We start from the raw sequence: 10,901 nt of genomic DNA, 5'->3' as shown, positions 1-10,901 counted from the left end.
CTCAGCAAGTCCGCTTAAAAACATGGCANCCCATCCAGTCGAACAGTCGGGATGCTTCGGAGAGGCATTAACTCAGCAAGTCCGCTTAAAAACATGGCAGTGGCTACACGAAAACGCGGATACAAGCTGGACATTCAGATATAAAGGCAGTAGTTAATGAATGGCCCATGAAAAACTGCTACGAAAAGTGCGCCCATCGCTGCATGTGCGATGATTTTGTAAGAGGCCACACTGGATGCCACCTTGCGTATCCTGTCATACTTCGAGACTTCAGAGGTCAGAGCAAGGCAGGGATGGGCGAACAACCAAGTCACGTGAATTTTGCTTCTGACTTTGTAGCGAAGGCAGACATTTGCTGCAGCGTGCTTGCAAAGGACATTCTCTTTACCTCCGCCATCTTGAGGCTGGAGCTTTCTAATAAAGATGAGTTGGAACACTGAATTATAAAGGGGAGGGTATGAATGGGGAGACGCTGAAACCGTGTAGTGCAGAGAGTAGTACTAACGGCTTTGGCGCTCAGGGAGCAGTGGCGCTTGTGTTGCAGGATATANGTGTAGTGCAGAGAGTAGTACTAACGGCTTTGGCGCTCAGGGAGCAGTGGCGCTTGTGTTGCAGGATATATTAGTCAGATAATATGAACGTGATAGTGTGGATATGCTAGGTCCTGTGAACGAGCTACAGGACTACTGCAGGATGCTAGGTCTTAGTTCGACGAATCAGCGCTACGCAATGGAAGCAATGGGATGCCAACCTAGTTGGAGGGCAAACGCGTACACGGAGGGAGTCATTACAGCTCGTGTCGCGACACTGCTAACCGTGTGGGGCAGTGAGAAGTGCAATTCCCGACATATATATTGCCCACTGTAGAGAAGAACGCGGGTTGTGGTTGCCGCTTTACGCTCCGAGGAATGTAGTAGTAGGACGGGGACGGTCAGTCAAGCTGGTTCGTTCGCAGGGGTTCGCACGACCTCATCTGTAGCTAAAATGGGGTATACAGCTGTTTTAACGCGGGAGTTTTGATATCTTCTTGATGCGCACAAAGAAGGTAGAACGTGGAGGCCTTGCCGCCTGCTATCTAGGGAGTGGGAGTGTGGTCGGGGGAGCGGTGAATTCACATTGTTGCGGAGACTTAGTGTACACGCACCCAGGAAGTGAATGCCATGGACCATGATCCTTTTAAACGAGCTTCTAGCTTTAGTGTCGCAAACAGGAGGAAGGACGGTGGAATTTAGAACTAGATTTCCACTTCGCCGTTGGGTGGACACCTGGGGCACACTCCACGACCGGTCGAGCGCAAATGGTCAACTGCCACGGAAAAGAGCTTCGGCTATTAAAATAGGGAGCATCACGAACAAACTCGGTGATTTCTGGACCCTGAGAAAATAGCACGGAACATGACAGTTGATTTGGGGTAGTAACGGCTGCGGTGGGAAGCTGGATCAGGTGCGGCNAAATAGCACGGAACATGACAGTTGATTTGGGGTAGTAACGGCTGCGGTGGGAAGCTGGATCAGGTGCGGCATCAGCATCTGTCGGTGCATGGTTTATTACTTTGCTGTTGTCCGCCGCGAGAAATACCAGTTCCTGAATTGCACTATTAGCAGTATCTATATGTTTCCGACAGCTTTGTCGGTCTTTCTTGCTCCTCCAGGACTGCGGATTCCACTGGCTCTCGAGGACTTGCAGTAGATGTGGCATGCGTTTGTACTCTGGATTTCTTATTACGCATGCAGTGAGTCTCCTAGTTCGCTTGCATTTAAGGTTCTCTCGCGCCGGAATTCCCCACTATAGGCCGCCATAACTTCCCCATTGATGGTGGTGTTGGCTGGCCGCAGGCAGCTCGTTGACGGTCCCCAAGTACCGCGTCCGCCGTTAGGTATACGGTTACCATCAGATGAGGACTCATCTAAACAAGCCAATGCCCATGGCAGCAGACCCGCTGCCGCCACGGGTGAGCTGGCAGTTCGCACACGCGACGAGTCCCGCGCTGTGACCTCTTCCGCACCGCCTTTGATGTCCTTGGAGGGCTGCATCATGGGGCGTTCAGTCCAGGGAATTAGCACCAATGTGCCTCCTTCTGGAAGTAGGCATGTGGACCGTCAACTGCAGGACGTCGAAGAACGTAGAATCCCCTTGAAGAACCAACAGAGCGGNGTAGGCATGTGGACCGTCAACTGCAGGACGTCGAAGAACGTAGAATCCCCTTGAAGAACCAACAGAGCGGTGGCGTGGACTGCGGCTTCTTGGGCTACTTTGGTCGGCCCATGTGGCATTCGGACCCTGCTGTCGACCAAAGTCTATTTATACAGCCTGAAAGAGTGGACAACAATGAGGAGCGCTGTAATGCAGTAGGGCCGTCGGCGGGGACGCCATTCTCAAAGACCCCGCTGCCTGCTGCCCTTTTCAGCCACGTAGCGATGTGCCTTGGTGCGGAAGACGTAGCAGCACTTGCATCTGTTTGTAGGAGCCTCCGATGGATCGCGTTCCACAGAGACACATGGAAGTCGCTCTGCTTCTCAGCAGGGTTTGTTTCGTACTCCCCTCTAACCGCTAAGCCACGCCAGCGTGGCGCGAGGGCCACTGGAAAAAGTCTCAGATGCGCAAGACCATCTGTAGCTCAGCCTGATTACAACACCCATCTATACAAGACTTCGGGGCGGAGAGAGAGGACTAGTGACAGCTGCTTCCGTTCACAGAGCAGTATGTGCAATTCTCTACATCTTCAGGATTGGCCTCTGTCCACAGGGTCCCCACGGGAAAGTGTGCATTCCTCCGAGTCCGCCGGCCTCGGCCGCAAGTGTGGAGTTGACTGCACTGACGCTGTCCTCCCTTGTGAAACGGCAGTAGGATGGAGGAGCGACCCATCGGGATCAGGGATTCACCCTTTGACTGCGGCGGATACGGCTTGGGAGGCCGGCACGCACTGTCGGGGGCTGCAGGTTTTGTCTGAATACACTCGTAAGTCAAGGGATGTTGAGCACACTACAGCCATCGTAGCTGTTTCGTCATATAGTGTACTTACGGTTGCAGCTGGCTGAGTTTTTGCTGTCATTGCCTTAGGAGTGGCTGAAGTTGTGGTTGCCGGTGTTTTTTGTGGTTTTGCAGTTCACGAGTTGGTGGACTGGCGTTTCCTGTTCCTGCTGAACCGGATTAGCCCCGGACCCAGGATACATGTCCACGTCAGGGAGTTGCAGCTGCAGTTTCCTATGTATCCTGTTGTCCCGGATTCGACGAATGTTCGCCGCTGCTCTGTTACGGGAGGCTCGCCTACATGTGACGGACAGGACTGCGGTAGCGGAGAACACGATAAACAGCGCCAGTCCAAGTGCAACGCTCGAAGACGGTGGCTTAGACCCGAGGAGTTCGTCTCCACCTTCATTCACAGGGCACTCAACATATCTCAGCCAATGAGGCTACGCCATTTAAGGCCTGGGAATCGCCCGGGATTGTGTGTGGCGGAGATTCTGCGGGAACAACACTACTTGCTAGAGTGGCAAGTCCCCCTGCGCTATCTGCAGGAACCCTCTGTGCATTCTTCCCGCTGTGCCGCTGAGCCCCAAGGCGATTCCACTCCGGTGTGGCCGCTACCGCCTTACGGCTCGCTGGAGCTCGGTTCTCTGGCTCAGGTGGGCAGGAGTTGCAGGCGCGAGGAGACGATAACCGTTCACAATGTTGTAGACGAACGCCCACGACGCTCACAAGCGCCAGAGGTAGATGCAGTACACGACGACTGGCTGATGTTCGACGTCCTTGACCGTGGGAGTGTTGTTGCAAGCCTTCTGTCCCCTCTTTCTTTTGGGACAACTGCGGCAGCCATTTTTGTCAGCGCTGTGCTTGTGGCAGTTGCAACGTCGAGTGCAACGGCGGCCATCACCACTGCGGCCGCTGCCACGGCCACGCTCGCGGCGCGACGCTCCAGGTTATTCAGAGTGGATCTGCACGTGCTTGAGAGGGATGAACACGAAGACGACCAAGAGGAGGGGGAAGAGTGCGATATTTCACAACCTCGTCTAGTCTCGAGCTTCTCCGGGTCCCGTGGGCTGGCAACTGTGGCCGCTAGTGGGTACGGCAGTAACGGACATATTGGAGGTGATGCGATACAGTCTGCATCAGGGCAGCCAACGATTTGTGATCCCGCGTCTACCGGAAGTGTAGGGGCCGTTGGCGGCCAAGGGGGAGCGTGTGTTGGTGGTAACTTCCGCCCGCGGCTGCCACTTCTCCGGCAGTTGTTTCAAGATCGACTTGCACGCCTCTTCCATTCGTCAACACTTGCCAGCGCTGCTCTGACGGAAACATCTCGAGCGCTTGCCTGCAACATTTTGAGCATCATTTCAAGAGATGCAATGACCACGGCGTCAGCCGTTCTGGCAGCTGCGGGTACAGCATTAGCAGCAGTGCTGCGCCCACCTGGGGCAAGGCGGTGCAGACCTGCCGGTAATGCCCAGCCGCGGGGGGGGGGCATCTACATGCGTACAGCGCAGAAACAACGTCTGCCACAAGGTGGTATTCAGTTGACGCCTTCGTCTGGTTTGCAACGAGATGTGGAGGCCGAAGGGAAGTGTCTGGGTAAACACCTGGACTCATCTACTTCTACGAAGAGCTTGCGGCTGCTCAAGCAGCTTCCAACTCATAGTAGAGGAAGCCTGGGGCAATTGCAGGGAAAAGGAGGGCTTCGGGAATTAAGGCGACGAGGGACCTCGGGGGACTCGGCGTTTCTTCGTTCACCACCTGCGGCGTCTATGAAGCCTCGGAGGTCGCAGTCCTTCTTGTCCGTATGCATTGGGCATTTCGAGGCTTTTCACCGCCGAAGCTGCTGCTCTATGCCGGCGCGGTTCCCCCGATCTTCCGTGTCCTGCGACATTTTTGACCAGGCAGGCGGTAGCGGATCAATCACCCATGGGATGGAAACGCTGAGCATGGGGGCGGCAATTCTGCAGCACCCGCAGCGCGAAGTGCGCAGGTCTCTGTGGCGTAGCGCGAGCACGATAAGCGAAAGCATTTCAAGAGAAACAGAACGTGAGGATACGTCGTCGAGTGACCAAGAGCGCCCGAGAAGTGAACTGAACAGAATAGACGTTCCGTGGCCCCCAACAAGAGAACTTTCGGAGCGAAATTTCGGTTCTTCTTCATCTGGATGGCATCCAGAGAGCCCGCCTTTACAGCCTGGCGACGGATTGTTGCTGTTTGTGCGCACTAGTCTGCCGCCAGAAACTCTCCTCTCCCGGTCACGTAGAACGGCGAACGGTTACAGCGTAGGGACCTCAGAGTGGGATGCTGCATCCGCATCCTCGTTCACGGGTCTCCCGGAGGATGTACCGCTGCTGCTACCGACGGATGCAACGATAACAGACTTGGTCCGGTTGCTGTTCCTTACTCTGGCGGAGAGAAAGTACATGCTGCCACTCATCTCTACCACGCCGGTAGGGGAGNCAGACCGTCCTCACTGTGGCCGCCGGAAAAGCAGAAGCGGCCAAACGACACATTCATCGCGGGTGGCCCTGTTGCGCTTTTGGCTTGCGTCGACTCATCCCAACAGAGAACATCATGTGGAGCAGCCGCCACCCTCCGCGAAGTTGGCCGCAGACTTGCGCCTTACGTCTTGTGAGCGCCTTACCCTTGCTGTTATGCCTTTTTCTCTAGCCAGACGTGGCGCATCAGCGTGCGCAGATTGTTTGACGCTGACTTGTGCTCCACGAGGTCCTTCGACGCAGAAACCTGGGCTCCTTCGTGGCAACTCAGCATACGTTCACAGTGGAACTACTACGCTGCCGTGCAATGCGCAGCAGTATCCACCTGAAGACACGAGACCACCAAACGAAGCTAGTCCCTGGTTGCTGTCGCCCCTGTCTGCCTGGACACAAGATAACACGCTGTCGGTAGTAACGGGGACGCCTGCTGAAGGCGAACCCACGCTAGTTCTGCGCCGGGAAGCTGCTCTGGAACCGGTTTGCCGGACAGCTGAGCCGAGTGGTTCTTACTCACACAGGGAGTCGTGCTTGCACGCCGAGGACTTATCGGAAGAACTTTGGCCGCATTCTTGCCCCACCAACAGCGAGCAGGATGGAGCCAACGTACTTGACAACGCCGCTTCTGCTTATCTGCTACCGGATATTCCAAAGACTACGGAGACTACCGGCGCTTCGAAGCACAAGAGGATCGCCTTGGGGGACATTCAACACGACCAACATGCCGGTGCCTTGCACTCCAACGCGGGCCTAACGACACCTACAGGCACTTCAGCAGAGCCGTGTGTAGGCATAACGCTGGAGGAGGACGCTGCGAAGCCGTGCAAACCGTGGATTCTGCAGTCTTCAGTGAATGCGAGGCAGTTTGAGTACCATCCGGCGAAGAGTAACGTGTTGCTCACAGGCAACAATGATGGAAGGGTGAGCACTCAAGTTACACTCTGCTTCCGTTGCGGTAGAGCTCACCGTGACAGACTGTAAAAGGGAATAGCTGCATTAGTCAGTCCATCTCACTGCAGCAGAGAACCATCCACACTTTTCTACCTGCGTTGGCTGTGCCGTATGGGCGTGGCCATCATCTTAACTAATTGCCTTGCTGTAGCAAGAGGCCAGCCAGCCTATGTCTGAAGATGCTCTTCCTAATGCGTTTCATTACGTGTATTTGTGTGTGTGGGAACAGGTGCGTGTTCTTGACTGGAAGCGAGATGCTGTCCTCGGGACGGAACTAGTCGACAGCCACCCCATTTTAGCCCTTTCTTGGCTGAAGCACCACCCTGAGTTGTTCGTCTGCGCCGCTGGCGTTTCCGGTATCCCGTACGTTGTTCGGTGGAGAGAACAAGATGATCTATTTGCAAACGAGGCCAAATGCGACCGTGGAAGAATGCCAAAGGCTTTAGTCTCCCATTTCCAGCCATCTCTGCCTCTGAGCATGCAGTCTAGACAACCTGCTCAGCAGCAACAGCGTGTGGAAGTATGTGATTATGAAGCGAGCCACGACGATCAGTATTCCGGAGATCGTGATGACTGTATCGACGGTTCAACTGTGACAGCTGCTTTAACGTGGTTTAGGCGCTGTGGGCGAGGTGAACGGCTAGGCAGGGAGGGCACTGCATCTTTGCGCATTGTACACCAGTACTGCGCTTGTGAAGATCTGAGCTCAGTTTCTGTCAACAGCACAGATGACTACCTTCTTGTGTCCGGCAGAAGCGCAGATCTCACAATTCATGACGTGGCCACGGGTGCGAGGTTGGGAACTCTGAGCGGTCTCCACTCAGACAGCATTAACATCGTTCGATTCGCGCATAGCTCACCCCACCTTTTTGTCACCGCCTCTTTTGACCAGACATGCAGGCTTTGGGACCTTCGCCAGCGGATCAACAGCCATCAGCCACTACTTACCGTTGATACTGGCAGTCTTAGCGTCATGTGCTGCTTCGACGATTCAGACGAATGGCTCCTATGCAGCGGAGTGGATGCAGCGCTGCGGCAGGTCTGTTTGAGGTCTTCTACCGTGTTTCCTCAGTCATTTGCAATCCCTCCTGTTAATGCCGAGACTAACTTCCGCCGTGCAGTCTATTTACAGGGAGGAAGGGAATTTATCACTGCTGGTACTGAGGAAGGGTTCTTCAGAGTATTCAGCCGTCTTGGGCGTGATTTGGGTTTAGTCAGCCTCGAGGGGTTGCTCCGGCCGTTCATTCGGGTGCGTTCATCCCAGGGCCTAGCGACGTTGGCCGACCTGCAGGCAGAGCTCCTGAATTTGCGCATTTACTTGCGTTCTCACATGGCGCTAGGACTAAGTGCCATGAGCGACGCTGCATTGGCCACAGCAGCTGGCGTGAGTCGGAGTTCAGTTGCTGCAGTCCTACGGACTGCTTTGCGACACCTTGGNCATCGCCTTGGTTCTTTATTTGGCAACAGGGGATGCGCAGTGAGCCAAGCTTGTTCCAGGAAGCAGGCACGGGCGGCCCAGAAAATAACGTAGTCGAAGAATATGTGCAATCACTCCGCGCACACCCACAGGAACGTAGGCTTGTTGGTGCACTGCTGGCGACCAAGGATCAGGTGGAGACGGCGAACGGGGAAGCGTCTTATGTGGCAATGTCACGGCTACCAGCAACTATGCTGGGATAGTCAAATGAGGAAAGCATGGGGGAGGGCAGGAACTAGAATAGGGTAGACTGTGCTCCCCGAGTTTGCTAGGCTGCTTCAAATGCAATTTTATCGAAAGATAGTTTGGAACCCGCCGGTGCTGTTAGATGAAGAAACATATGTTTTTAGTCACAAAACGTCGTCTGTCGCATGGTAACGCCCGCGCAGCCTCTGTACCAAGCGCTGCGCCTCAGGCCAGCTACTGGCAAGTTCAACAATCTTATTGGCACCTCGTAGGCAACGCATGTATATCGTGGGTTGCGTCGCCGTCTTACCCGTGTGTTTGCAAGTTGCACTTCTGCATCATGTACTTGCATACTCCAAGTTTCGGGAACTCTACAGACGACAACTACTCTCGTCAAGCTTTGCCATTGGCTGATGTTAAAATAGACAAGCTTAGGTACTATCTAGAGTACTTTTACAAGAGGCCCTTTGCATTTGTGGTTGCAGAGGAAAGTAACCACAAATGCAAAGGGCCTCTTGCTATTTGTCACGGAAATAGCACACACTGCACTTCGTCGGGCGAACGCCAAACTCACGTAACATAGTACCCCCACCACCGCATGAACAGCTCCAAAGAATAGAAGCGGGGATAGGGAGCATGTGCGAATTTTCTACAGGCAGGCTAAGGCAGTCGCTTTGGGCCTTATTAGCGAACTGCAAATTTAGGGAGTGCCACACGCACACCAAGGTTGCAGAAGAGACCAGTTGCTAAGTCAGATATCACTGCGAAATCTGCCAAATATAGGTGTTCTGCTTGCTATTGGTACTTCACACTAACATACACCGCTGCAAATGCGTTTCCATTGAGTAAACTGCGTTACAGACGACACTGACATTTCCTGATTAATCTAGAAACATGTAGCAGTCTATCTCTCTCGAGATGCATTATCTTGAGAAAACAAGCACATGTGCCGGGTTGGAAATACACTCCCAATTAGCCGGGTCGACACTGTCTGCACCAGTGATGAACGGTGGTACCTTCTGCAAGTTTGAGTTTACTGGCTTGGATTTGCCCTCAACCAGAACAGTTGGCAGCCTGAACGATCCTGGCCTGCGATCATAAATCCGCCCATTATGCGCAGTATGTTGCAACCTTACTAGTAGTGGCCGCAAGGGCTATTTCCTCACCAAAATGCAGGAAGATGGCGTGCACCAGCTTACCTTGAGGCAACGAGAGTCCAGTGAAGGGACTTTGTGCTAAGTGGAAGGATAATGACCTGCGTCGTCACTTGACCACCGATCATAAATGGGCAATCTGAGGGAATTGCCACTGAACTGAGGTCGGCTGAGTCGTCCACGTCCAGGCTGTCCCCACGAGGGAACGACAGACGCACAACCAATTCCTGTGCAGAGAAACTCGCAAATACACTTCCATACTTGTTTTATTTACTTTGCTCTACGCAGGATCTAAAGGAAGTCAGCCAGTGAGAGCAATGAGGCTCACCATCGCCTCGCGGGTCAAATTTTCTAGAGCTGCCGAAAACGCAAACGGGACACCGACCGCAGAGGTAACTGGATGAGCCAAGTTAATATGCAGGAACTGCATCCACAATGGCTTTATTACTGCTGGAAGGCGTGCCTGGAAACAGCACACAGTGGTACGCAATGCTGAACAAAGTGCCAGTACTGCATAACGTCTTCAGTNCGTGCCTGGAAACAGCACACAGTGGTACGCAATGCTGAACAAAGTGCCAGTACTGCATAACGTCTTCAGTGACAGCAACAGCAGCTGCGCGCGAAACTCAAAAATTATGTCAAATGAGAGAATTGTACGCGGTCGCTGAGGTGAATCATCCAGGAAACGTACAATAGTCAAATTCTCCTTAATGCCAAGGTCAGCACAACAGAATGGGAAGGGCAGGTAATCAGCAGTTCGGGTGTATTTCAAAAGCACCTGAGCGTCGCACATCTCCAAGAAGCAAAGCAAACAGTCGTTTCTATGAAGACACAGTGCGTCGAGTCTGAAGGGGAAGGAAAAAGACGGCAAACGGCAATACGTACTGCAGCTTGTTCTGATGAACTAAAGGTCGTCGAAACCCCTGACCAAGATTCGCCCGGCAGCAGAGTGCACGGGAGCTCTGGAGCGATGAATGACAGTTGATGCCTTAGAGGCTTCGCTGCACAGCATGCGTCACACCCGGGGATACACAGTATTGCACCACTGCCATGGTAATGCAAACAAAAAGGTTGGTGAAGTCAAGCAACTTGCTATACATGCCAAGCATCAACCCACGCTGACTAACCAATGAAGGACCAAGTAGGATCTTTCTGCACCAGAATAGCAATTATTAGTGCCCATTAAGTGCGGCAGCGAGGCGACTGGAACCATACCTGAAGCGTCAGCCGGGGCACTCCGATTCTCAAGACCGCAAAACTTGACGTCTGTCAATTGAAGAGCAATCTCAGAAGCATTCGTGACGTTCACCCGGCGAGCTTCACAAGGCCCACCAGAGCCCGTTGATGGAAGGGATATCAAGCTAGAGGATAAGTTCAAACAGCGTTGGCAGTTTACAGCACTGGTTGTTGTCAACCTTTGAATAATGTCATCAAGATTAATGTCAACAGTAACACGAATATCAAAGCTCCCGGACCGACGCAAGCGGATGAACATAGGTATGCAGATAATTTTAATGGCTTCAGACGTAGTGAGTTTTCCGTCACCGCCAGCGTCCTGCCCATCCTCTCCAACAAGCGTTCTCAACTCAGAAGCAGATATCCTGCAGCGGTAATCCCGTGGATCAAATACCCACGGCGAAGCCACTCGTTCCCGCATGCCAGTTGGCT

At 53.4% G+C, this 10,901-nt stretch overlaps 2 protein-coding genes across 2 annotated transcripts; one reads left to right on the top strand and one right to left on the bottom strand.

Annotated features, from left to right (window-relative positions):
• Positions 1-1,924: 1,924 nt before the first annotated feature.
• On the top strand, positions 1,925-8,096 carry EMH_0024920 (uncharacterized protein; the record flags this gene model as incomplete). Its single annotated transcript, XM_038023227.1, is given in 7 exon segments — positions 1,925-1,951; positions 2,181-2,427; positions 2,746-2,958; positions 3,106-5,429; positions 5,433-6,386; positions 6,646-7,800; positions 7,884-8,096. Coding segments are annotated over 7 exon segments (5,133 nt in total).
• Positions 8,097-9,002: 906 nt separating this feature from the next.
• EMH_0024900 (uncharacterized protein) lies at positions 9,003-10,728 on the bottom strand (the record flags this gene model as incomplete). The annotated part of the gene is made up of 6 exons (XM_038023226.1): positions 9,003-9,168; positions 9,279-9,460; positions 9,562-9,696; positions 9,925-10,078; positions 10,177-10,234; positions 10,449-10,728. 6 exons carry the CDS (start codon positions 10,726-10,728, stop codon positions 9,003-9,005), a joined length of 975 nt encoding a protein of 324 aa, XP_037879080.1.
• Positions 10,729-10,901: the final 173 nt, after the last annotated feature.

This window comes from Eimeria mitis, genomic scaffold (genome assembly GCF_000499745.2).
Source record: "Eimeria mitis Houghton genomic scaffold, Emh_scaff896, whole genome shotgun sequence".
Taxonomy (NCBI): Eukaryota; Apicomplexa; class Conoidasida; order Eucoccidiorida; family Eimeriidae; genus Eimeria; species Eimeria mitis.
This window is presented reverse-complemented; position numbering and strand designations above follow the sequence as displayed.